The sequence below is a fragment of the Narcine bancroftii genome, chromosome 6 (genome assembly GCF_036971445.1).
Source record: "Narcine bancroftii isolate sNarBan1 chromosome 6, sNarBan1.hap1, whole genome shotgun sequence".
Taxonomy (NCBI): Eukaryota; Metazoa; Chordata; class Chondrichthyes; order Torpediniformes; family Narcinidae; genus Narcine; species Narcine bancroftii.
In genome coordinates, this window is record NC_091474.1 from 126023193 (window position 1) to 126049970 (window position 26778).

Genomic DNA, 26778 nt, shown 5'->3' on the forward strand with positions numbered 1-26778 from the left:
CCATGAGGATGGTAGGGAGCAGAAGCCTCAGGGTCTTACCTTAACCTGTAGCCCCCCACCTCTGCACCCATGTGGTCGGGTCTTCTTTAAATGGCCTGTGGGCCGGCTACTGGTAACTCCCACAGTGTTTAAATGGTCCTCGCTGTCTCTTTAAATCTCCCTCAGTGCTTAAATGGACTGAGCATCTGCTGCTTGCAATCCAACTCGTTTACCTTGCCTTGTCCTTTTCTGCATACTTCCCTTTGGTAGTCACCAACAAATCTACTTCTACCATATCCTCGCAGGTCGTGTATTACAGGTCTCACTACGCTGCACAAAAAGAATTCTCACCAGGCCGGGGGGTGGGGGGTAATCATGAAGGACCGCATCACCCTGGTCACAACCTCTTCTCGCCGCCACATTTGGGCAGCAGGTTCGGAAGCCTGAAGACCAGCACCTCTAGGTTCCAGAACAGATTTTTCCCAATGGCTATCAAACTCTTGGATACGCTCATCAGGAACACCACAAAAGAGCTGTCTGCACTATTGTAAAAACCTCTTTTTTTCTTGCATCTTGGTAAATATTATCTATTACTTGGTATCTCTTTTTTAATTTAGTATACACTGTTGTAGCTTTTTAAAAAGTGCTTGTTCAACTACAGAACTCCAGTGCATATGTAGGTTGCACAATGTCTGACAAACTCATGATCAAATAATCCATGCTACATTGACTGGCTCACTTCGCCTCTCTGCTCCCCCATCTTTTCACTCAGGTGCCTGCCTGCATTATGTCCCTACCTCGATGAAGGGTTCAAGCCAGAAATGTTGGCTGCCCGTTGCTTCCTATATATGTGGCGTGACCTGCTGAGTTTCTCCAGCACTTTTGTGTGTTGCAGGACAATCTGCAGACTTTCCGATTTAACCTCGTTTATCAATTGTCTTCTCGAATTACCCACCCTTCTACCGTGAGAAATATCCCATCTGCTCTTCCAAAACATTTCATTATTCTGGACAAATCTATCAATTTTCCCCTTACCAGTCTGCTACAAGAGATACAAACCCAACTTTTGCCGGCATCTCTGCACGACACAGGCCCTTATTTCTGATCCATTTTTTTAAAAATAAAAAACATTTTAATGCAGAATTCTCCAGTATTCTTTTGATATCACTTCCTAATAATGCATAAGGAATTTTTTTTATGTACTCAATGATTTATACTGCCCAAAGTTATTTTCAGTGGAGAGTTTTTACTAGCCGTAGCAAAAAAATGTATTATGTCAACCTGGAAATTGGAAGATAATTTGAAAATACAACAATGGTATATAGAAATGAATAAATGTATTCCATTAGAAAAAATAACATATAGTTTAAGAAATAATATTGAAATATTCGAACAAGTATGGGAGCCTTACATTAAATACAATAGCGAAAACCTACCGGGAACAAACAATACCTAAGTTGATGGAAGGAGAAGAAAAGAAAAGAATGGACTCAGTAGAATTTCTGGTGTATTTTTGTTGAACGACAACATTGTCTAACTGAATTAATGCAACCTAGATTGTATACCTAAAATGGATGAGGGGGGGGGGGGTGGGGGGGTGGCTTGGGAGGAGGGGGGGGGGGGGGAGAAAAAGTCACTGTAAATGTGTGGAAAAGAAAAAGTGTATATCATGGCTATTGTGATTTATGGTGTGAAAAATAAAAAATTTAAAAAAAAAACTGCTGATCATTGGACATCTCTAGAACTGGGTTCTTATTCTGAACAGAAAATCTGCAATTCTGTGGTAGTTTGATATCTATTGACCCATGTACAGTATCACTATCAAGAGATTAGAGAACCTGCGGAAGATGAGGAAAACTATACAATGAGCCATTTAACCCATTAATGAAAAATTAATTGGAGTAATGTGGTGGGAGTTAATACTATCCTAATGGGGTCTGAGCATTGTTCCTTATAAACCGAAAAATGCAACCTTGATGTCACCTAATTAGAGCAGCTACGTAGTCTCCAGGAGGGTCCTAATTCATGGTCCATGCCACACTTGGTTTGGAAATCACTTCCTCGTTTTACATTGTATTCCTATTTATTTTTCTCTGATCCAACTTCCAGCCCTCCCTCCTAATTAGATTCATCAATGGGTGGAAGCAACTGATGGCAGAAAGGGACCACTAACTTCCTAATTCTTCTCCTGTCATGGCAGGACATTGAGGATAGAATTGGTTGCGCAACGCTATTATATAGTGTCAGTAGCTCAGGTTCTACTCCGGCCACTGTCTGTAAGGACCTTGCACGTTCTCCCTGTGACTTGCATGGGCTTTCCCCGGGTTTGGATGTTACTTGGGTGCAATTGGGTAGTGAAGGTCTCAATGGCTTCTTCTGTGTTGTAATTTTAAAGTTTTCAGTGGACAGAAGAGATGAAGCAGCTTCTACAGGACAAGGAACCATACCTCCAAAGTCTGTCCCAACCTATCACAATTACCTTGAAATACTTAACTCTGCAACTGGGGGCTCCATAGAAGTCAATCACTTTATATAGAAATTTAGCATTGACTATGTTTCTTTATTCTTTGAATAAGAGAAACACCCCACCCAGTTCCAGTGTGTTCAATACGTTCTTTGACTGCAGTGGTTCTCAACCTTTTTCTTTCCACTCACATCCCACTTTAAATAATCCCTGTGCCATCGGTGCTCTGTCATTAGACAGGGATTGCTGAAGGTGGGATGTGAGTGGGAAGGGAAGGTTGAGAACCGCTGCTCTAGGCCCAATTGTTACTGAAATATTTTGCTTGAGAAAAATGGTCACTGGCCCATTTCCTTTGGAGTTATGAAACCATGCACGTAACGAGTCAATTAGGGACGATTAAAACAGGGGTTTCAATCTTTTTCTTTCCACCCACATACCACCTTAATCAATCCCTGGCTAATCACAGAGGACCTATGGGGAGGGGAGGGAGAGGGGAGGGGACAGGTGGCAGGATAGAAGTAAAAAAGGCTAAAGCTGAGGTGAAGAGGGAGAGGGCAAAGAGCTAAGAAGGGTAGCTCTCTGACGGGAGAAGGGAAGATGGTGGGGTGATGGAGGAAAGGAGGCCGAGGGATAGGGACAGGCCTGAAATGTTGGTTACCCTTTACTCCCTACGGTTGCTGTGTGACCTGCTGAGTTTCTCCAGCAATTTGCGCATTGTTCCTGATTCCCTAAATTAGCAAGCACATATCAAGTTCTCCCCTGGACATGCACTCAGCGCCTGAGCCTCCATAGTGGTGGCCCATGTGTGAAAACTCGTCATCCTCATCTTGAAAGGCCGATCCCTTATTTAGAGAGGATGATCCTGGCCCTGTATGTACTCAGTCAAAATTGAGGCATTTCATTGAAATCACAACTCATTCAAGAGCAGAGAGCCCAAACTGCCAGTCTGTCCTATGACAAATTGCGCATCCCTCCCCCCACTTTCACTCCACCCCCATCAGATCACGAGCATCTTCCCAGACCTTTGTTGCCCCTTCCATTGCAAGAATGTCCGCTTCTCAGATGAGGGAGAGTGTATACGTATGCAATATTCTTGGGACTGTTCACTCTGTGTAATTGTAGCATCTCCACTCAAATTCGTAATAATTATGCAGAGGGATATGGGCCAGAGATGAGGTCCTCCAGCCTAGATCATCTGAAATGTCCACTTCATCCACAAACATGGCTTCCTCTCCACCACCATCAACTCAGCCCTCACTCGCATCTCCTCCCTTTCCCGCTCATCTGCCCCAGACCCCTCTGCCGCCAGAGGTAACAAACACAGGATTCCCCTCATCTTCACCTACCACCCCTCCAGCCTCCGCATCGCACACATTATCCTTCATAATTTCCACAACAGGATCCCACCACTAGTCACATCTTCCGCTCTCCTCTCCTCTCCGCCTTCTATGGGGTCCACTCCTTCTATGACTCCCTCGACCACTCACCCCTCCCTACCAATCAACCCCCCTCTCCAGCACCTTCTCCGTGTCCACAGGAAGTGCCACATTTGCGCCAACACCTCCTCCCTCACCATCGAACAAGCCTTTCAAGTGAAGCAACACTTCTCTTGTGTAACCACAGGAGTTCTCTACTCCCTTTATTGACTGTGCTCGTGGCTGTCGTGTGCTCATTACTGCACATTCAGAATTCAGCTGTCTGTATATATTCTAGTGTTGTGTGGTAATAAAAGGAGCAGGTTTATCAAGGGAATAGACAAGGTTTTGTGACAGTATAGAAACTACCTGGAGCTGCTTTATAAGAGCGAGCAGTCTGTTGGATCTCAATGCAGAAAGGAGACAGAGTGTCTCGTGGCATGGTATCTGTATCATTGATGCCACGGTGTAGATCAATGGTTCTCAACCTTTTTCTTTCCACTCACATACTGTGGCCACTGGAATTGCAGTGGACACGACAAAATAATCACACAAGGCATATTTAGAGTGAATTAAACGGATTTACTCTTCATCACCCGTGCAACCTTTTAAAAGCCAAAATCATGTGCTCGAAATGTCCTGGCGTCATCACGGACTGACGTCACGTGGCCAGTTCGATCCTCCTGCGAGTTGTAGTGCTGCCATAGTGGCGCTACAATCCCACTTTAAGTAATCCCTATGCCATCGGTGCTCTGTGATTCGTAAAGGATTGCTTAAGGTGGGATGTGAGTGGGAAGGGATGGTTGAGAATCACTGCTCTAGAACCAATTGCCACTGAAATATTTTGCTTGGCCCATTTCCTTTGGAGTTATGAAACCATGCACATAACAAGTCAATTAGGGATGATTAAATCAGTAGGTTTCAAACTTTTTCTTTCCACCCACAGATCACCTTAAGCAATCCCTTACTAATCACAGAGCACCGATGGCATAGGGAATATTTAAAGTGGTATGTGAGTGGAAAGAGAAAGGTTGAGAACCACTGGTGTAGTGGTGGACAGCTTTAGTTTTTAAGCATTAATATCACTGACAATTCATCCTCGTCTAACCAACTTGACGCGCCAACTACCTCAGAAGCCCAACCAATTTCATCACATGCTTGCAATGTCTCTTACTAATATTTACAGAAAGTATCACAGCTCAGGATGGGAACTGCTCTTCCCAAGGTCACGCAAAACTGCAGAGAGGTGTGAACACAGCTCAAGCCATCAGACCGTCTAATCTTCCCTCCATCGACTCTGGTACACCTCACACTGCCTCGGGAAAGTTGCCAACCTGTTAAAGGACACATCCCACACTCTCTTCTCACCACCACCCCTCTCCCCGCCTTTCTTTCAGGTAGAAGATGCACATTGGATAATACACACCTCCAAATTTAAGTGCAGTTTCTTTCCAGGTGCTATCAGACTTTTTTTTTGTAATTCTTTATTTATCGCACTATAAACCATATCAATCAATATATTTACAGATGCATTTCTTTAAATATTCACAGTGACATTTTCTCTTTTTCCCCATCCCTCCCTTCCCCCTTCCCACCCCCTCCAAAAACAGTAAATATTGAACATATAAAATACAATAAAACAATATCTTTATACAAAAGGAAAACAAACAAAAAAGTCGTATCATCTACTTATTGTGATCGTGTTTATCTTCTTATCATTTTAGGTGGTGGTGGTCCTAGGCCTGCTCTTCCTGTTATGTTCCATATATGGTTCCCAGGTTTTTTCAAACATTGTAATTTTATCTTTTAAATTACGTGATTTTTTTTTCCAATGGGATACACTTAAACTTGGTTATATATTCCATTAATGTTTATAGTCATATAGTCCAACGTGGCCATCTTATATCTTTATTTTCACTTCTTTCCCACCTCTTCACCACCTCCATCCCCTTTTTTTTCCATTACTGTTTTTTAAGTTTTCCTTTTTAATCTCAATATATGACAATGCACTTAAGACATGAAATACCCCAACAATCCCCACAAGCAATAACCTTTTAACCCAAATGAACCTCCGCTCCTTGGATTGCCCCTTGTCCCTTGACGGCAACCACAACTCCCCTTTCCATTCGGTTTGCAAACTTACTCGCAAGTGTCAACCGATTTCACAGTGACCATTATTCTCCCACCCCCAGGCCCCCCAGAGAACACTATTTTCCTTTACATATAACAAAGCTCTCTCTCTTTTTCCCCCTTCTTCCCCTTCTCTTATCCATCTTTAAATCTTTATATATCTACATTACATTTTTACATATTTTTGTATATTTTCTTGCCGTTCTTCCTTCTTGTCACTCCTCCTCCTCTCTTCTCCTGTCCTGCAAATGTTCAGCAAATTCTTGGGCTTTCTTTGGGTCTGAAAACAGTCTATTCCGTTCCCCAGGAATAAGTACTTTGAGTACTGCTGGATGTTTTAATATAAAGTTATAATCTTTCTTCCATAAGATTGTTTTTGCCATGTTGAATTCCTTCCTCTTCTTTAAAAGTTCGAAGCTTATGTCTGGGTAAAAAAATATTTTTTGTCCCTTATATTCCAACGGCTTATTGTCTTGTCTAACCTTCTTTCTTGCCTACTCCAGTATGTTCTATCTTGTCATATATCTTAGAAGTTTTACCAATATGGATCTCGGTTTTTGATGTGGTGGCGGTTTCGGTACTAGTGCTCTATGCGCCCTTTCGATTTCTATTTCTTCAAGTGAATCTGTCGTTCCCAACACCTTCGGGATCCATCCTTTTATAAATTCCTTCATATCTGACCCTTCTTTGCCTTCTTTCAGGCCAACTATTTTTATGTTGTTTCATCTACTGTAGTTTTCCAATACGTCAAATTTTTGTGACAATAAATCTTGTCTCTTTAATTTTTTTTTCACTCTCTTCCAACTTCCCTCTTAAATCATTTATCTCCATTTCTACAGCAGCTTTTCATTCCTCCACATTTTCTACTCTTTTCCCTATTTCAGTCATGACCAACTCTAAGCTTTGCATTCTGTCTTCAGCTCTTTTCATTTTTCTTTTGATTGATCTAAATTCTAATGATAGCCATTCTTTTAATGACCTCATTTGTTCTTCAAAAAGGGCTTTATTTAAATTTTGTCCTATTTTACCTTCTTTCCTTTGAAATTCTTGATCTTCTTCCTCCTCTTCTTCTGTGTCTGTATCTATGCCTGTGTCATCTTCTTCTCTTCTCTGTATCTTCATCCTTCTTTGGTGAGCTTGCTGGGCCTCCAGTTGCTGTGTCTCCTGCTGTTGGGCCTCCTGCCGCAGGTCGGCCCCCTGCCGGTCACCCTGTTGCCACATATCCTCTTCCCGCCCTTCATTTTCTTTCTCACCACTCTTCTTTTCTTCTTTCTTGTTTGCTTCCCCCAGCCGAACGCCCCGATACTGGGGGTCTCTCAGCAGGCTGCTCCTCGGCTGAGTCCCCCTCCCGCTGGCGTTAACCTTTTCTTTTACTTGCGCACTGCGCAACTCTTCGCACATGCGCAGTTGCACACCTCTTCTTGGCTCAGAGAGCCATTTTTGAAGTCCGCTAGTCAGGAAGACACCACTCCTTTGGGGACTCACCAACATCAGAGATCAGTCGCTCCTCTCCCCGGTGGCTCTCTGCTCTGATGTGCAGGTAAGGCCTTCTTCTTTCTTCTCCAGTGATTTTCCTTCTTCCCTTTTCTCTGTTGTTCTTACTTTTTCTCTTTTGGGTGCCATCTTCTGTCTCTTCTCTAACTTTATCTTTCTCTTCTTGTATTTTATGTTTATTGAGCTCTGTTTTTTCAAATTTTTTTTCTTTTCTCTGGAGAGGACTGGTTCCACTCGACCAGCCACTACTCCATCATGTGACTCCCCTGCTATCAGACTCTTGAAGTGACCTTTGATGAGTAAAAGATCTCACAAACCGGACCTCGTTGCTGCCATTTTAGTGGAACTCCCCTCTGTCATATTGCACTCTGCACTTTTATTTTGGTGCCACCTGTTGTGAATAAGCATGGATGGACTTGCCTAGATAGCATGCAAAACACTTTTTTCCACTGTATCTTGGTCCATGTGACAATAAACAATTCAAAAAGTCAGGAGTCCAACAAATCAAAATGGCAGAAAGGTGAAAAAGACAAACAATGTGGACATAGAAGAAGGTATATTGAGAAAGTAGAAATGAGGGCTAGACTGAAGAAATGGATTATGTAGACCAGTGGTTTCCAAATTTCCCCCTAAACTCACATTCCACTTTAAGTAATCCCTAAGCCATCAGTGGTCTGATTGCTTAAAGTTGAGAATCACTGCTCTAGACCCAATTGTTGCTGAAATATTTTGCTGGAGAAAAATTGTCATTGGCCCATTTCCTTTGGAGTTATGAAACTGTGCACATAACGAGTCAATTGGGTACGATTAAATCAGTGGTGTTCAACCTTTTTCTTTTCACCCACATACCACCTTAACCAATCCCTTACTAATCACAGAGCACCGATGGTGTAGGGATTGTTTAAGGTGGAATGTGAGTTTAGGGGGACAGTTTGAAAATGACAGGTGTAGACCAACCATTCTCAATGGGAGCCCTACGTCCACAGCGCATTTAAGTAAAAGTCTGGTTTTCACGTAACATGAATATTTTTTGATGTAGTCAGTGGGAGAGAAGTACGGAAGAAACCAACTAAACTTGACTGCTTCAAAGGGAAGGGGGCCCATAAACTTTGAGCAGAGTCCTGGGGAGGGCATAACTAAAAAAGATTGGGAATGTCCTGCGGAGACAACAGCACAAAGTTAGAAAATATAAACTGCTCACTCCAGTGACCTACCATTTCGGGACAGATCCAATTCGACCAACAGCATGAAGTTGGCTATTTCTGGAGGAAGTTGCTGGATTTCATTGTCACTTAGTCCAAGTTTTCGTAACTTCACCAGCTGGAAAAATTGCTGAAATGCAAAAGAAAGTGGTTACATGCCATTCTGAACAGACAAGCAGGAACAGGATCTGCAAATAAAAAAAGATGTCTTCTTTTCCCTCCATCCTCGCTCCATCGAACTTTCAAAATCCTGGAAATGGTCCCAGATTGTATGAACAGATACTCTGAGCTGTAAACCCACCTGCCTTTTATTCACTGATCCAACATCAAGCATCACACACAAATAAGGGTGTGAAGGTTATGGGGAGAAGGCAGAAATATGGGATCCAGGTGAAAAATATAGCAGCCATGATTCAAATGGCAGAGCAAATTGATGGGCCAAATGGCCTCATTCTGCTCCTACATCTCATGGTCTAAACAAAAACAATCCAAGACTTTGCAAGATGAATCCTTTCCGAATTCCACAGCATTTTTTTTCATGCATGTTAACAATGTTAAAATTTTAGAAATAGAGTGGCCAGAATCAGTGGCTGATTAGCCCAGGCCATACATTTCAGATCCCAGTAAACATGGGGAGACAGAGAGAGAAAAACAGAGATGGAGAAACAGAGTGGGAGAGAGAGAGAGAGAGAGAATGAGGGAATATTGACTGGTGGAGCAAAGAAATATGCTGTGTGAGTAGTGTGGACAGATCTTTAGTGGTCTTGTCATGGTGTCATGGCTGTGATGAGATGGGGAGTTTGAGGAGCTGGAGAGCTGTTGGAAAAAAAACTGTTATTGAGCATGGAGGTACTAACATTGCTGGAATGTTGAAATGAAGAAATAATTTTTTTTTTCCAGCCACTGATGTCTCCTAATTTTCTGAACGTGACTGCCTACTTTCATCAGCTTCAGCCCAGCTAAGGCACCACCGGCAGACGTCCCTAGAGAGGGCAACGGTGCCCCCTGGAAGGCATCATCCCGCTGAACTCCCCCCAAGGAGCTCCCTGGAGTGGCGGAGAGGGAAACCCACAGGCAGCAGCGGTGAGGCAGCAGTTGCTGAATAACCGGCCTTATACAGAGCATGCAGCCCAGGTGCTGCTATATGGGAAGTCCTCTCCTATAACTTGAACTGAACATTACCACTGCTAAGCTTGTATATTTATTGATGTAGATTTGGTCAGCACTATTTCCAACAAAGGAATACAAAGTCAGAGACACAAACAATCTGCTGCAGGAACTCAGGGGGTCGAGCAGTCATTAGTGGGAGAACAAGAATGGTGGACGCTTCAGGCCAGAGTCCTTGTTACTAATTTGTTTACATTCCTAAAATAATTAACTCTAAACATTTTTAAAAACCTGGCATGAAAGCTTCAGACATACAGCATAGTACCAGGCCCTTTTGGCCCATGAATCCGTGCCGTCCAATTGCACCCAATTGACCTACAACCCCCGTATGTTTTGAAGGAAACTGGAACCCACGCAGACACGGGGAGAACGTACAAACTCCTTACAGACAGTGCGGTATTTGAACCCCACTCCCAATCACTAGCGCTGTAACAGCATTGAGCTAACCACTACATTAACCATGCTGCCCCTAAATTAGAATTTAAAATTCTGATATCTTCATTACAACTTATTTTCCATTTCTGATCGACCAAGTAATAAATATCGGTACATGTTCACAAATTAAAGCAACAACCTGTCTACAAGGAAAGGCATATTTTGAAATCCGTACTCATAGACAAACTTCAAGCATATCTTCTGAGGTAACAGTTCTGCAGAGATGGGCCATTGAAACGTACTCAACAAGGGTCAATATTTTCTTGCTGTGACTGAGAATAGGGCACATCATCGGAAGCATTGACCAGCTCACCAATTCTACGGAGCTAGCTTTCAAAAGATTGGGAGCATCGCCTCTGGTGATGGATCAGAGAATCACAGAGAACTATCTGGGCCTGAGCTTCAATTGGGACATGTGCAGATGTTGCAGGCTGGCGGTCATTCCAACCACTCTGGCATTTTTGTTACCACTTTCCAGGCCTATTTATTTCCCAGATTCTGTCTGATACTCTAACACCTTCAGGCCCAACCATATTAGTCTTGGTAAAGTTCCCTGACCTGGAACATTGACTGACCATTTCTATCCATGGATGCCAAGTTCTTCCAGAGATCCTTTACTTCCCTCAACATTCCAGCATCTGCAGGTTGTGTGCTGGAGAAATTCAATGGCTCGTGCTGCATCCATAAGAAAGGAAAGGGGAATCAACATTTTCGGGCCTGAGCCCTTCCTCAAGGGGTGAGCAAGAAGCAGGCAGGCGCTTGAATTAAAAAGGGGTTGGGGGAGGGAGGAAGGGGCAGGGGTAAGAGAACAGGCCAAAAAGTAAAAGGTCATGGATAGATTTGGGTGGGAGGGCAGAAGAGAAGTGATAGGGGAGGGGTAACTCTCTGTATGGAAGCTGGAGGAAAGGATATGGAGAGACACAGGGGAAGGATTTAACAGAAACTGCAGGAGTCACTGTCAATGCCGTCGGGCAGAGATCAGGTGTTGTTCTTCCAATTTGTTGGACACCACAGTCTGGCAGTGCATGGGGCCATGGATAGATACAACAGTGTGGGAATGGTGTGTGGAATGAAAATGGTTGGCCATTGGGAGACAGACCCCTGTTATTGCAGTATGGCCCTCATGCACTGCTCTCCTCGCCCTTCTTTCCCCCACCTTTTTCTTTGGGTGGCTGTCTGCTTTTTTTGCTCATCCCCTGACGAAGGGCTCAGGCCCAAAAGTTTGGTTTACCTTTTACTTCTGAGTGACGCTGCACGACCTGCTGTGCCCCAGCACTTTTGTGCATTGCCCTCCAATCCCAGCGTCTGCAGACTTCCCTGTTTCACTCTGCACCTTTAGTGTTTCTTAATTCATCAATGATTTCTAACCGAAACTGGAGGCAGATCCTGTTGATAACAAGCAATTTATTGATTGCCTGTCAATGCATTATTGTGCATGCACGCCCAGGGGCACAATGCAAAACTTTCTCTTTCATTCTAGCTCCTGTCCTCCCCCACAGATTCCATCCTCTGAAGTCCAAAACATTGATGCCCCACCCATCATTCCCTCTGAAACTCCAGACCGGTAACAATTAAGGTCATTACAAGCAATTTATGTAGTCAAACACACACGGCCTGCATTTTAAATAAAGAAAACATTAATGGGCTGCTATCATTTGGCAGTAATGCAAAAAGAAACCAAACTGTGGTTAAGTTCTCGCACTGGTGTATTTTTATGGGAGTCTAAGATTGTTAGTGACTGTTTATGTGCGGTTACAGTAGGTCACGTGCGTGGCACTCCGAGGTATTATCCACCGTTAATCTGGCCCCTGGGTCCAATGTAACCACAAGACCATGCAATGCTTGTGAAGCGACTTCAGGATGGCAACTGTTCTAAATAAATACAAGTCCTCAGAGCGCTGGAAGGATTTGCAGAGTTTATTGCATGTAACCCAGACATGATCTTCACCACACCTGTCACTCATCAACTGAAGAAGCAATAGTCATTTAATTTTACTGATCTTTTGCACAGGAACAAGCAAAGGCTTTCCCCACAGCCTGCTCAAGGCGTCTATTATAATCTCATCTGATCTGTATTTCAGCTCCAGAATATGAAAAACTCATCCCTAATAAAGCTTACCTCCTGAATGCAATCTTGCCACACGGTGTGAAAGTATTCCCAAATTCCCACCACCACTCACTGTCCAAAGAAATGCACGTAGTTCATTCTTTTCAGCATGCACCCCAGTTTCCGAGGCTGTGCCCCACGTGAAAAAGTCACATTTCTTAATAACATAACATATAACATAACAATTACAGCACGGAAACAGGCCATTAGGCCCTTCTAGTCCGCACCGAACCAAAACACCCCTCTCTAGTCCCACCTCCCTGCACAATGCCCATAACCCTCCATCTTCTTCTCATCCATAGACCTGTCCAACCTTTTCTTAAATAATACAATTGACTCCGCCGCCACTATTTCTCCCGGAAGCTCATTCCACACGGCTACCACTCTCTGAGTAAAGAAGTTCCCCCTCATGTTACCTCTAAACCTCTGCCCCTTAATTCTTAACTCATGTCCTCTTGTTTTAATCTTTCCTCCTCTTAACGGAAATAGTCTATCCACATCCACTCTGTCTATCCCTTTCATAATCTTAAATACTTCTATCAAATCCCCTCTCAACCTTCTACGCTCCAAAGAATAAAGACCTAATCTGTCCAATCTCTCCCTATACTCTAGATGCTTAAACCCAGGTAACATTCTGGTAAACCTTCTCTGCACTCTCTCCACTCTGTTTATATCCTTCCTATAATTAGGCGACCAGAACTGCACACAGAACTCCAAATTAGGCCGCACCAACGTCTTATACAATCTCAACATCACCTCCCAACTCCTATATTCCATGCAATGATTGATAAAGGCCAGCGTACTAAAAGCCTTCTTCGCCACCCTATTCACGTGAGTTTCTACCTTCAGGGAACGATGTACCGTTACTCCTAAATCTTTCTGCTCTTCTGTATTCATCAATGCTCTCCCATTTACCACGTATGTCCTGCTCTGATTCTTCTTACCAAAATGAAGCACCTCACACTTATCAGCATTAAATTCCATCTGCCATTTTTCATCCCACTTTTCTAAGCAGCCCAAATCCCTCCGCAATCCTTGAAAACCTTCTTCATTATCCACTATTCCACCTATCTTAGTATCGTCTGCAAATTTACTAATCCAATTCACCACCCCATCATCTAGATCATTAATGTATATAACGAACAACAATGGGCCCAATACAGATCCTTGAGGCACACCACTGGTCACCGGCCTCCAACCTGACAGACAATTATCCACTACCACTCTCTGGCCTCTCCCTTTCAGCCAATGTTCAATCCATTTGACTATCTCAAAATTTATACCTAAAGACTGCACCTTCCTAACTAACCTTCCATGTGGTACCTTATCGAAGGCCTTACTGAAGTCCACATAGACAACATCCACTGCGCTACCCTCATCCACATTCCTAGTCACCTCTTCAAAAAATTCAATCAGATTGGTCAAACATGACCTTCCTCCCACAAATCCATGTTGAGTGCTCCTGATCAGACCCTGTCTATCCAGATGCTTATAAGTACTATCTCTAAGAATTTTCTCCATTAATTTACCTACCACAGACGTCAAACTTACAGGCCGATAGTTGCCAGGCTTCCTCCTTGAACCCTTTTTAAATAACGGAACCACATGCGCAATGCGCCAATCCTCCGGCACTATCCCCATATCCAAAATCCGATGTATCCCAGTCTTAAACAACTTGCTCAATGTTCTCAGCCAATTCATTATTTCCAAAGGAATGCTATCTCTCAATAAAATCTAAACCATTTTACCAACAGCTTGCACAAAATTGCACATCCAGATGTAGGCAATAATGGATGAACAAAACCACAAGTGGCAATAGATTTAGCACGTGATTGTTCACTCTGTTTATAAGACTAACTTCGAGATTAATTAACTCATCTTTCCCGAACCCCAATAACCACACACTGCTGCCTTCGGTTTTTTTTCCAATTGTCCTTCAAAATAAATGATTATCCGGAGTCTTGGGCCTTTTGGTGGTGCCAGACCAGCAGGTTTTCTGGACTATTGGACTATTTTTTTGGAAACAGATGAAACATGGCAGGATAAATTTGCCTGCAGGCCAAGTATGTTTAAATGAAACATGGCAACAGAGCCCCAGTGAGTTTAATTATACTGTCAATTATGGAAATGTGAAATACAGCGAACTACATAGAAGAGGACAGAACAGGAGCTTTAGTCCCCCACAATGACGGTGCCAAACTTGATGCCTAAGTTAAGCTGCCACTTTCACATGAACTCTGTCCCTGTATTTCCCGTATATTCACATGTCTACCTCGAAACCTCTCAAACCATATAACCATTTACGGAACGGAAACAGGCCATATTGGCCTTTCGAGTCCGCACCGGTTCACTGATTTTGTGCCCCCTCTTCAGGCATTGGTCCCGGTAGATCTTCATTCAATAACGATGGGCGAATTCAATGCAGGTGGAATCTTATTGAAATTGAAAGCAAGATTGTTGTCCTGGCACCACACAACCAGATTCTTGATCGCCATCCTGCTTTCTGACTCATGGTCATCAACTTGGATCTCCGAAAATCTTATCGACTAAAACTTACCTTTATAAACATTAAGCAGTCTCAACAGATTGCTTGACCATCTTACCTGCTTCCACCACGACCCCTGGTAGCCTGTTCCAGGCCTGTCACATCTTATTTAAACTCCTCCGTTCCCTCATTTTAAACGTATTCCTGCGAGCTATGATATTTTTATCCTAAACATAGAACATACAGCACAGTACATGCCCATGATATTGTTCCGACTGATAGAAACCTACTCAACTAACTACCCTAACCTGTATTCATCCACCTGTCTTTTAAATGTCCCTATTGTACTACCCTCCACCACCACTCCCAGCTCTCCCCCGAACTTTCCTCCCCTCACCTTGTACAGATCTCCTCTGATGCTTGACTTGCTATTCTCTCCCCGAGAAAGAGGTGCTGGCTGTCCGCCCTATCTATAATCTTGTGGACCTCTACAAATCACCTCTTCTCCAAAGAGAAAAGCCCCAGCTCATGAGACACGCTCTTAAATCCAGGCAACATCCTGGGAAATCTCCTCTGCACCCTCTCCATAGCTTCTACATTGTTCCTGCAATGAGACGACCAGAATTGAACACAATGTGGACCAACCAGTTTTATAGAGATGCCACATTACCTCTCGGCTCTCAAATTCAATGCAGTGACTAATGAAGGGCAGCATACCATCAGCCTTCGTAACTACCCGATTAACCTGTGCAGTAACTTTGAGAGATCTGCGTTATTGGGGACCCCCCCCCCCATATTCCCCCTGTCCTTCCACACTGTTAAGCAATGTTCCCCCTAATTTTTCACAGTCAATGTGTGCAAACAAAACTGGTGTTGTGCAAATTTTTTTTCCTGTGACAAAAGTATGTGTGCACTGAATGCTTGTGTAAATGTAAACTTGAAATTCTTTCCAGATAATTTTGGCACAGCCTATCTCTCATGGCTAATAAATTGTATTGGCATCCTTTAATGTAATACAAGTATGACTGCATTCTACAAAGTAACATATTTAGTTAAGATTTTATTCTATAATTTGAACTAATTATTATATAATACATTATTTTAGGTCACTAACCTTTCGTGCTCACATTAATTTCCTTCGTGTGCTGGTTGCAAAACGTGTGTGCGCATGCACACGCGCACAGCTTAGAGGGAACCGTGCCGTTAAGAGTTTTGCCAGTACTTCACCTTCAATATGGACAATAGGGACGGAGAAAAGAATGCAGTGTCAGACAACCCTGGGCTGTTTTTTCTGCAGCACAGGAGGCCAAGGGGAGACCTGACGCAAGATTTATAAACCGAGAGGCATAGAGAGGGTAGACAGTCAAGAGCCTTTCTCTTGCAGAGTCAAATGCCTGCAGTTAAGATGAGAGAGGGAAAATTTAAAGATGTCTGATGTCTAAGTTCGTGTTTCTTTTCATCAGTATACAACCAGTCTGGGCCACAGTGAACACATATTTACATAAAAATATAATATAAATACACCATTATTTTGGGGTGATTTACAGAATACTGTTCATCAATCTCACAGCCTACAGAAAGAAGCTATTTCCCAGCCTAGTTTTGATGCTTCCTTCTAGATGATAGTGGGTGAAAGATACTGTGTGATGAATGAAAAAGGTCCTCAATCATTCTTTGAGCCTTATTTAAGCAATGCTCCTCATGAATGTCAGGGCTAGTTTTTTTTTTAAACACACAATTGTATGCGCGCATGCGCACATCGCCTCCCTCCACCCCGGAACATACTGCTAGGGGTGCTGGTGGAAGCTGATACGATTGCAGACTTTAAGACATGCGAATATCCAGTGGATGGAGGGTTTGCATCGCGCCCAGGCAGAAGAACCATCCAAAACTACAGCAGTGAAACAAGTCCCTCTAATCAGTTTCATTGGCATCGTGTTCGGAGTGGCCAGCGTGGGCTGTAGATTCCACCTACATGCTTGACTGTCCGAAGCTCAGGGCTCCAAAATCAGGAAAGGAAACCCAAGAGACAGTTAAACACAGAGTTGTTTTCTTTTCACACTTGCTGCGTTGATTCAATTGGCAGGAAAATCAATTCAAATTCTCTCACTGCTCTTCCCCACCCAGGATGGCTTAAAACATACACCTTTGCAAATTGTTTATTTTTCTGCATTTATTTTCAAAGCTCTGAAGGAGACAATGACTCCTTTCTCTCAGTGGACTGTGTGCTAAACAATGTGCCAAAATGGGAAAACAGGAATGTTCCTTCATGTCAAAAAGTCTGATTCACTTCATGAGAACCAATTACCAGCCCATTCAATCTTGCGGCTCTGTTTGTTTCACGTAGAGTACTAGATGACCTACATGGTTTTTTTAACTACTCTTTTACTGCTTAGTGGATTGGACAAGCAAGCACACCCAGTATGTTCCACAGAAAGTGAATGAAGGTAACAAAAGCTTTCCTGGATAATAGCAGACATGAGCTGGGGCTCAACATTGGATGCCGGAAGACACGCAAAGAAACTAGAGGGTACATGGCTGAAGTTGCTGATCAGAACTGAAAGTGGGAAGGTGAACTGCTTTGCATTCCTTCACTGAAGGGATCCTTGGACAGTGCGTGTTTCTTAGTGCACTTATGATCGGATTGGCTTTCACTTGAATGATGGCAATTTCAAAAGACCCCAAACTTTGAACTTCAATGCAGCGCTACTTACTTCCTGAACACTCTGCTTGTTTGGAGATATAGGAGACTGCAGATGTGAGGACCTAGAGCAAAACCAAAGGTATGGAGCAAAACAGCAGGTCAGGCAGGATCCATGGAGGGGAGTGGGCTTCGACCCAAAATGTCAACAGTCCATTCCTCCATGGATGTGACATGCGACAAAACTAATTTACCCTCATATTCTCTCTCCATTGTACTGGAAAAAGCTGGTTTCAAACACCCTTTCAGTTCTCTTGCTTAATTTGAAAGCACTCTATAGAAGAAGACCACCTCTCCTCCACATGATCAGGTCTTGCAGTGGCCAATGTAAGGAGAGTGTTAGGCAAGGTCAACCTACGGAAAGCTGCTGGACCGGGTATCATTCCCCAGCAGAGTGCTCAGGGGACGTGCGGCTCAGCTGGCAGATATTCTCACCGACATCTTTAACATCTCCCTGAGATGCGCCGTGGTCCCAACGTGCTTCACACCACTACCGTTGTCCCCATTTCAAAGAAGTCGTCAGTGTCCTGCCTCAATGACTACCGCCCTCTCACACTCACATCTACCATCATGAAGTCTTATCATGGGGCAGATCAAGCTCCTGCTGCCCCTGTCGTTGGACCCACTGCAATTCACATATAGACCCAACTGCTCTACAGACGATGCCACCACCCTCCATCGAGCCCTCACTCACCTGGAAAATAAGGACACGTATTTTGAATGCTATTTATTGACTTCATTTTGCCATCCAACACAATCATACCTCAGTATCTGATAAGGAAGTTGGGCCTGCAGGGTCTAAACACCTCCCTCTGCAATTGGATTCTCGACTTCCTGAGGGGAGACCTCAGTCCGGATCAGAAACAGCACTTCCAAGACCATTACACTGAGCATGGGGGGGTGAGGGGGGCCACCAGCCCACCCCAACAACCCCCCACCCCTTCCAGGGCTGTGTGCCAAGTCCATTGCAGTTTATTCTGCTGACTCATGACTGTACAGCAAAACATAGCTCAAACTAGATCATCAAGTTTGCTGAAAGAATGACCGTGGTGGGCCTGATTAGTAAGAACGATGAGTCGGCATGCAGAGACAAGGTGCAGTCGCTAACGGACTGGAGCAGAGCCAATAAACATTAGTAAAGCAAAAGAGATGGTTGACGACTGCAGAAGGGCCAGGTGGGGGTGGGGGGGGGTGGGGTGGGGGGGGAACCACACTCCACTGATCATTGACAGCTCGACTATTAAGGTCATCAAAAGTTCCAAGTTTCTTGGCGCCCACTTGGTGGAGAATCTCACCTGGTCCCTCAGCATCAGCTCCATAGTTAAGAAAGCCCAGCAGCACCTCTACTTCTTGCGAAGGCTGAGGATAGTCCATCTCCCACCCCCCACCCTCACCCTCATTACGTTCTACAGAGGATGTATTGAGAGCATCACCGCCTGGTTTGGAAACTGCTAGAACATATTGTAAGAAGGGAACATTAGCGTGTTGGGGGGAGGGGGGGAAGAGGGACCGACCTGTTGATGATGACCGGGGGTGGGGGGGGGGGTGCTGGCAGGAGCCGACCTGTTGACGTGGGGGAAGCGTGCTAGCAGGGGCATACCCATTATTGAGCCCCTTCAACGTGGGGCATGAGGACGTCCGTTTTATTGTGTCAAGTGTTTCTTGACGCACGCTGGTGATGCGGGCGGGTGCTGGTGGAGAGTAGCTAGCGTGCATCAACCTAGATGCTACTGACGCAGGAGGGAGTGGGGTGGGTCTGATGGCCAGAGTAGAGGAGGAGGGGGGTGTCAGGTAAAGATGAGAAAGGAGGGAGGCCGGGTAAAGAAGAGGAGGGAGGGAGGGAGCTGGGCAAAGATGAGGAGGGAGGGACGGAGGCCGGGTAAAGATGAGGAGGGAGGCCGGGTAAAGATGAGGAGGGAGGCCGGGTAAAGATGAGGAGGGAGGTCAGGTAAAGATGAGGAGGGAGGCTGGGTAAAGATGAGGAGAGAGGCCAGGTAAAGATGAGGAGGGAGGCCAGGTAAAGATGAGGAGGGAGGGAGGGATGCTAGGTAAAGATGAGGAGAGAGGGAAGGAGGGAGGCCAGGTAAAGATGAGGAGGGAGGGAGGGAGGCCGAGTAAAGGTGAGGAGGAGGCTGGGCAGGATTTTAACTCCAACAGGAATATTGGAATACGGGGAATAGAGGAAAGTGATGATGAGGCCTATGGTCCAACAAAATAATGAAACAAGCACCAGGTGCTTAATAGCCTTCACCTTCCCCAGTAATGATCAAGGCAGGCCAAGGGTGGAAAAACTGGACAAAGTGCAGTGAGGCCACGCTTGGAGCACCTTCGGGCAGCTCTGGTGGCTCAGCGGCAGGATGTCATCACGGGGGGAGGTGGTACAGAGGAGACTCACCAAGTTGTTTCTGGGACCGGAGAGCTTAAGTCAGTCACACAGAGAGGCTGAATATTTTTAACCTGGAGTGCAAGAGGTTGAGGGATGAACATATATAGGTTTACTAACTCACGGTGGAAAGGGGTGGGGTGGGGGGGAGGGAGACAGAGATAAGGTGAATGGTCACTGTCTTTTTCCCCAGAGCAAAGCGATGGGGTATTGATTTAAACTAGACCTGATGGGCAATGCTTTCTTGCAGGGGGTTAGAGAGCTGCCAGAAGTGTGGGGGGCAGGTACAGTTGTGACAGGTGAAAGACGTTTAGACTGCTAGTTAGATAGGGAAGGTCAGGAAGGACCTTGGTCAAGTGCAGACAAGCTCAGATAGGCAACAAGTTCCTGGTTCTCTGCTGCGCAGATCTATAAAATGGGCAGGCCATCACTGTAATTACAGTTTTCCCTCTAAAATTGCCACACCCAGAGTAAATTGTGAAACAAAGTGGTTAAAAACATCAAAGATAAAGGGTGTCATTGAAAATGAAATAAAGACCCTGGGATGAGATCTCTGTGAGGAATTTGCAGGCTCTTCCCATGACCTGTATGGGTTTCCTCCCACGTCCCAAAGGCATTAGGGGTCAGAAGGTTAGTTGGTAATGTTGGTGTATATGGGCTGGCATGGGCTCATGGGCTGGAAGGGCTTGTTGCTGTGGTGCATCACGGAATTAAAAATTGGAAATAGCATCAAGATGGTTAGGTAGAGTTCAGCTACCTAACATTGTTCCAAAGAGGCTCATGGGCAGAGGCAAATAAACGATAGAAATGCAATCTTTTCACAGAGCCCAGCTTTGAATCCAGCCACTACCTGGTCTCCCCATGACCTGCGTGAATTACCTCCAGGTGCTCCAGTTTTCTCCTGCCCTCCTGAAATGTACAGGGCTTGTAAGTTAATTAGTGTAATTGGGTAGTAAGGACTCGTGGACCGTAAGGGGTTGCTACTGTGCTAGATCTCTCAATTAAAATTTAAAAAACTCCTCGGCTCTGTGGCGACATCAAATTGCTCCAGGACAAGGTTAGATGCAATTATTCAAAGCCCCATACCACATCCACCACCAACATTTTGCAGGTGTATACCCTAAACCAGTGGTTTTCAAACTGTCCCCTAAACTCACATACCACTATGCCATCGGTGCTCTGTGATTAGTAAGGGATTGCTTAAGGTGGGAAATCAGTGGCTCTAGACCCAGTTGTTACTAAGATATTTTGCTTGAGAAAAATTGTCATTGGCCCATTTCCTTTGGAGTTATGAAACCCTGCACATAACGAGTCAATTAGGTACGATTAAATCAGTGGTTTTCATCTTTTTTCTTTCCACCCACAAACCACCTTAAGCAATCCCTTACTAATCACAAAGCACTTTTATGGCATAGGGAATGTTTAAAGTGGTATGAGAGTGGAAAGAAAAAGGTTGAGAACCACTGGTTTATGGGCCCTTTCTCTCAAGTTCAGTTGGCTTCTTCCGTACTTCTCCCCTATTGACTACATCAAACATTAAAAATATTTTACAATTTCAATCTGTGACCTTGGTAGTGGAGGGGGTGGGGAGGAGGGGGGGTGTACATCCTCATTCAAAATGGCTGGTTTAGAGGAAAACACAGGCAGGTGGGACTGATGTGGTTGGAACATTTTGGTCGGCGTGGGCAAGTTGAAGTGAGGGGCCCGTTTCCACACTTGTATGACCCTAGATGTCTCTGTCTCCAGCAGCCTCTCAGGCAATGCCCTCCAAACCCCAACCATTGCCGGGGTGGAAAACGACCTTCCTCAGATACCCTCACAATCTCGGACCCCTTCCCTCAATCTTTCAACTTTATTTGTTGTCATATGTACCAAGATACAGTAAGAAAGTTCGATTTATGAACAGTTAAGCAATCAAAGTGCACCAGTGAAGCCACGGCGCTAACTTATTCAGAGGTAAGTAAGAACACAGCAAAAGGCAATGCTCATTCAGGTATCCGATAAGGGAAAGAGCCTTTCTTGAAACCTCCTCAATCCAAATATTTATACTGACAGAGGAGAGTGAAATAAAATGTTCAATTTAATCTTAGAGAGGCAGTTGGACTGAGTAGCCAGGGGTGACTTTGGTTAGTTTAATTTTTTTTTAAATTATTAATGAACATTTTACATTACACAATATTTTAAAGCTTTAATTTTTCACTTGAATTGAAATGTTTTTAAAAGGTGATAGATAGTAGGGGAAAGGCCTTTCGGCCCACTGAGTCCCTACGATCAGACACCTGCTTTTATGTGACCTCCTCGGACTCATTTTATTCTGCGCACATTCCCACCAACTCGCCTGCAGTTTCTTTGCCACTGCAAGAGTTATTTCAAAAGAACAGTCACAACCATACGTGGAAGAAGAGGTCTTGCAACATTCTTGACCTTACAGAGATGCGCCCGACTATGCAGAGGTCACCAGATTTAAGGTTGCAACTTGCTAACCCAGAAAATATCTTTATATTTAATGCTCCACATTGCCACATCACTTTGAATGTTACTGCCTTGCAAACAAATCCATCAGTTTTAAATAATTGCAGTGGTAACATTCCCCACTCAAGACCATTGCCTGCATATCAGTGATTCAAATATTTAAAGAACAAAAAGGAATGCGTTGGTTAAAAAAAACACCCCAAGGTAAAACCAGCAAAAGAAACCAAATATTCAAGGCTCGGCCTTTCTCCACCAACCTTCCCAGCAAGATCCTGTTCTTTTCCCCCTTAGTGCGCCAGCTGGTAGCTGCTAGGTGTTTACAAAGTTTAGGTCAGAAATTAAACAGAATACAACGGAAAAATGCAAAAGCTCATCCATTAACATCCTATTAAAGACACAAAATTATTTTAGAACATTTCCAAAATGAGTGAGAAATGATAAGCAGCACTTTTTAAATTTTAAATTTAGACACACAGAAGGATAACACACGAGGCATTGGTACCCAATTGACCTACAACCCCCAGTATGTTTTTGAACGGTGGGAGGAAACCGTGGCACCCACAGGAAACCCGTGCAGTCACCGGGAGAACTCCTTGCAGACAGTGCGGGATTCAAATCCCGGTCCCAGTCGCTGGCGCTGTAACAGCGCGGCACTAACTGCTACACCCACCATGCCGCCCTTGAGGTCCTGTTTGAGAAAGCGGCTTCCATTCTGATAGAATAAGGAAAATTATCTTAGATGATCCCTGAGAAAAGTTAATTCTGGTACATTTTATTAAATCACAATATCTGGATGCAATCCAGTGTGAGAAACATATAAAGAAATGTCATGTGCCCAAGATGTGAGCAATTATGGATGGATCGCATCTTCACACCTGGTGCATGACAAGTTGTAGAAGTGACACGTGGAACAATTTTCTTGAAAGAGTTTCGGTACTGCACAGATACAAAGAAAACAGCTAAGTACTTGCAGTCAGAATATAGAATCCACATGCGCAGAGCCCTCCAAAGACAGGGGTGATTGTGGAATGAGTCTGGGTTCTTGCCCAAACTAAATTCCGATTTTGGCTGAGCTCAGTTTACTCTGTGTTGACCACGCAAGCCTATAGAAATGACTGGCGTGTGTGTCTCCAAGTCTTCTGGGCATAGTAGGGTAGACATTTTCAACTTTCCAATGCAGAGAACGGTCAGCATCAGAAACTCTCTCAACAGATGGGGGGCACAGAACTAGCGGGCACCCACTCCAGACACCCATTGGCAGCACCAGGCACCCACCAAGGGCATTTGTGGACATAAATGGAAACATGACTTCCATGCAACAAATCTTACGGCTGTCTCCAATGTATGTACTCAACTGCAACCGCTCATGATCAGTTCTGTAAAATCTTTGGCCACAAGCTCGTTCTGTGGGCCTGATTCTGCGCTGAGGGACTCAGTCGCTCTATCACACATCTTGCAACAGGCTGCCTTTAAGTGTTACTCCTGGAGGATGTTCCTTTGACACAACATGAAAAGCTCGATTCCCCCCCCTTTTGGTTCAAATTGCCTGCAGTGCCTCTTACAGTCAGAGAAAGAGAAGCAAAAAAAAAGTCCCCTCCAGAGTCACTGAGTGTCCATGGATTCACCTCCAGTGCTCCCACAGCCTCCACAGCCACACAGAGTCCAGTCCAAACCATTGGCAGCCCGAGCTCCAGGTCCCAAACCTCAAATACGATTAGAAATCCTTCAGCACCCTCGACACCCTCTTGCATCCCGGTTCCGATACCTGGCACCCCCTTCAGCTAGTTTTGAGTCAGTCTCCAGGAGTCCGCAGCCTGGTGCGAATCCCTTGACCACAGTCTCCAGCAGCTCACAGCCTCCGTGGGTTCCTTGCCTCCAGTCACCATTCAAAGCCTATATGAAACTAACGGCAGTCGGTCTGGGCAGTTGAACCCCACAGGAGCGCTATGTCCCCACACCCTACCCTGCTATTACAGCAGTGCCAGCAGAGCTGACATTCGCTGCCGCTGTTCGGACCTGGGGAGTGCTGGGTACCATTGATTCTCAACCCAAAAGAAAGGACCTGTTTGTCCAAGGTGAATTTGAATTGTACTCAGAGAACCAGGTGTTTCCCTGAAGGAATGACAACAATCATAAATGAGAAAGACCTCGCTTAAAACACATGGAGCAATTTTAATAAATCCCACAACACATTTGGACAATTGAGGAGGATTGGAGGTGACAATCAACAACCTCCTCAAACATCGAACCGTCTCTTTATCTCCACGGATAAAGGTTCAGTTCCTGCAGCAGTCTGTTTGCTCCAACTTCCTTGACTGCAGTGAAAAGGCCAGTGCTTCATTTAGGAAGTAAGACTCTTATAGTGCCACAGAGTTATGTAGCGTTGAAAAAGACCCTGTGACCCACCTCATTCATGCCAACAAAGGAGGGTAGCTGAACTAACCCCATATGCTTGCAACTGACCCACACCCCTCCAAACATTTCCAAGGCACGTACCTGTCAAAATGTATTTTAAACACTGCAAATGTGCTCACCTCTACCACTTCATCTGGCAGCTTGTTCTATAAACCTACCACCTAAATACACCTGGGATTTTCTGATCTTAGAAGCCAAGCAGGCTCAGGCCTAGTCAGTACTTGAAGGGGAGACTGCCTTGGAACCCAGATGCTGTAGGTTCGGTGAGGGGCGCTGGTCAAAGTGGCGACTCTCTGCCACTTTCGGTAGACAAAAATTAAAGAATTTCATGTACGTTACATTCTATTACATGACAATAATGGAACCTTTACCTTTATATCTGCATGAAATAAAAAGTTGTCTCTCAGGTATTATTTACGTCTTTCCACTCTCACTTTACCTAGTCTTTATACAGTCAGAGAGTCATCCAGCATGGAAAACCTTTCGGCCCACCTTGCCCATGTTGACCTAAAATGTCCACCCACCCTAGTCCTATCTGCTTGCATTTGGCCCTTATCTCTCTAATCCCATCCTATCCATGTATTTCTCCCAATTTCTTTCTTAAAAATTGCAATAGTTCCTGACTCAATAATATTTATTTATTTTAATATTTGTATAAAAAACGTACTAGGCATATGAATATGGGTTGTGTGTATTTGCAGTGTATTACACCAAAGGCCGGGGAACATGGTTTCATTGGGTTTTACTTGTACAATCAGATGTTAAATAAAGTTGAACAACCACCTCTTTCAGCAATCCCATTCCATACACCCACCATCTTCTGTGTAAAAAAAAGTTACCCCTGTTAAATCTCTCCCACCCACATCTTAATCCTATGTCCGCTTCTTACAGATTTCCCCTACTCTGGGCAAAAGACCCTCTGCATTCATCTGATCTACTCCTTTCCTGATTTTGTGCAACTCTAGGAGATCATCCTTCATTCTCCTGTGCTCAAAGAAATAAAGGCCTAGTCTGATCATCTGATCAATCTCTCCCCGTGGCTCAGCCCCTTCTCCCCCCCCCCCCCCCCCCCGCACCTCCACCAAGTCCTGGCAACATCCAACATCCTCTTAAATCTTCTCTGCAGCCAGACAGCATCGTTCCTATCACACGGAGACCAAAACTGAAATGGGGCCCAACATTTTATACAACTGCAACATCTTCAATAATACCAAAGTGCTGAAAGCCTATGACTACCCTATCTACCTGTGACACCACTTCCAAGGTACTGTGATAGATTATATTTTATATTGTATGTTTTTGATTGTGGGGGTAGTTAGGTCACAAACAAACACAAACACTTCACTTCACAAAACAGATCTCATTTAAAATGCCAGAGCTCTGTTCAAGCCAGACAGTCCAGGCTCTGAGTGCCTTAGCAAAAACTTTGAAGAATGCCTATAAGGACATCCCAAGTAGGTGTTAATTGGACATGCTGTGGAGTAATGGATTATTGTTTTGGAAAACAACAGATAAACGGACTCAGAAGTTGGGGTCCGGTGCCACAATCCGTCTGGTTGCAGTTTGCTGTTCTAAGAAGGCCGTGTGGTTTTGCAAGCAGAGAGAGAGAGAGAGAGAGAACTGGTTTCTGCTGTCATGGCAAGCTGGCAGCTTGTTGAAACCCCATCTTGAAGACAGGTTGTGAGTTCGGAGTTCAGCCTGTTGAAAACCCTTGTGGTACCTTCTAGAGGAAATGGCTGGCTAGAGTGTTTCACCTGAAATAAGGGAAACAAAATGAACTCTGTGGTGACCTGCAGAAGAGGTCATCATTTGGAATACCCTGATGGGGAAAGTTTCTTCAGCAAAACACTGAAGTGGCTGATTGGAGGGAATCAGTTTGTGTGTCCAACAAGCAACAAATCTCTCTCTGAAACCAACAAGAACCTTCCT

The 26778-nt window shown here is 44.4% G+C and overlaps 1 protein-coding gene across 3 annotated transcripts in view; it reads right to left on the minus strand.

The window, feature by feature from the left end:
* lrrc1 (leucine rich repeat containing 1) overlaps positions 1 to 26778 on the minus strand; it is a 218589-nt gene that overhangs the window by 161591 nt on the left and 30220 nt on the right. For all 3 annotated transcript variants that reach the window (XM_069885981.1, XM_069885979.1, XM_069885980.1), the window contains exon 2: positions 8697 to 8814. In XM_069885981.1, the coding sequence (XP_069742082.1) occupies positions 8697 to 8814 (118 nt within the window). The remainder of the gene's footprint in view (positions 1 to 8696; positions 8815 to 26778) is intronic.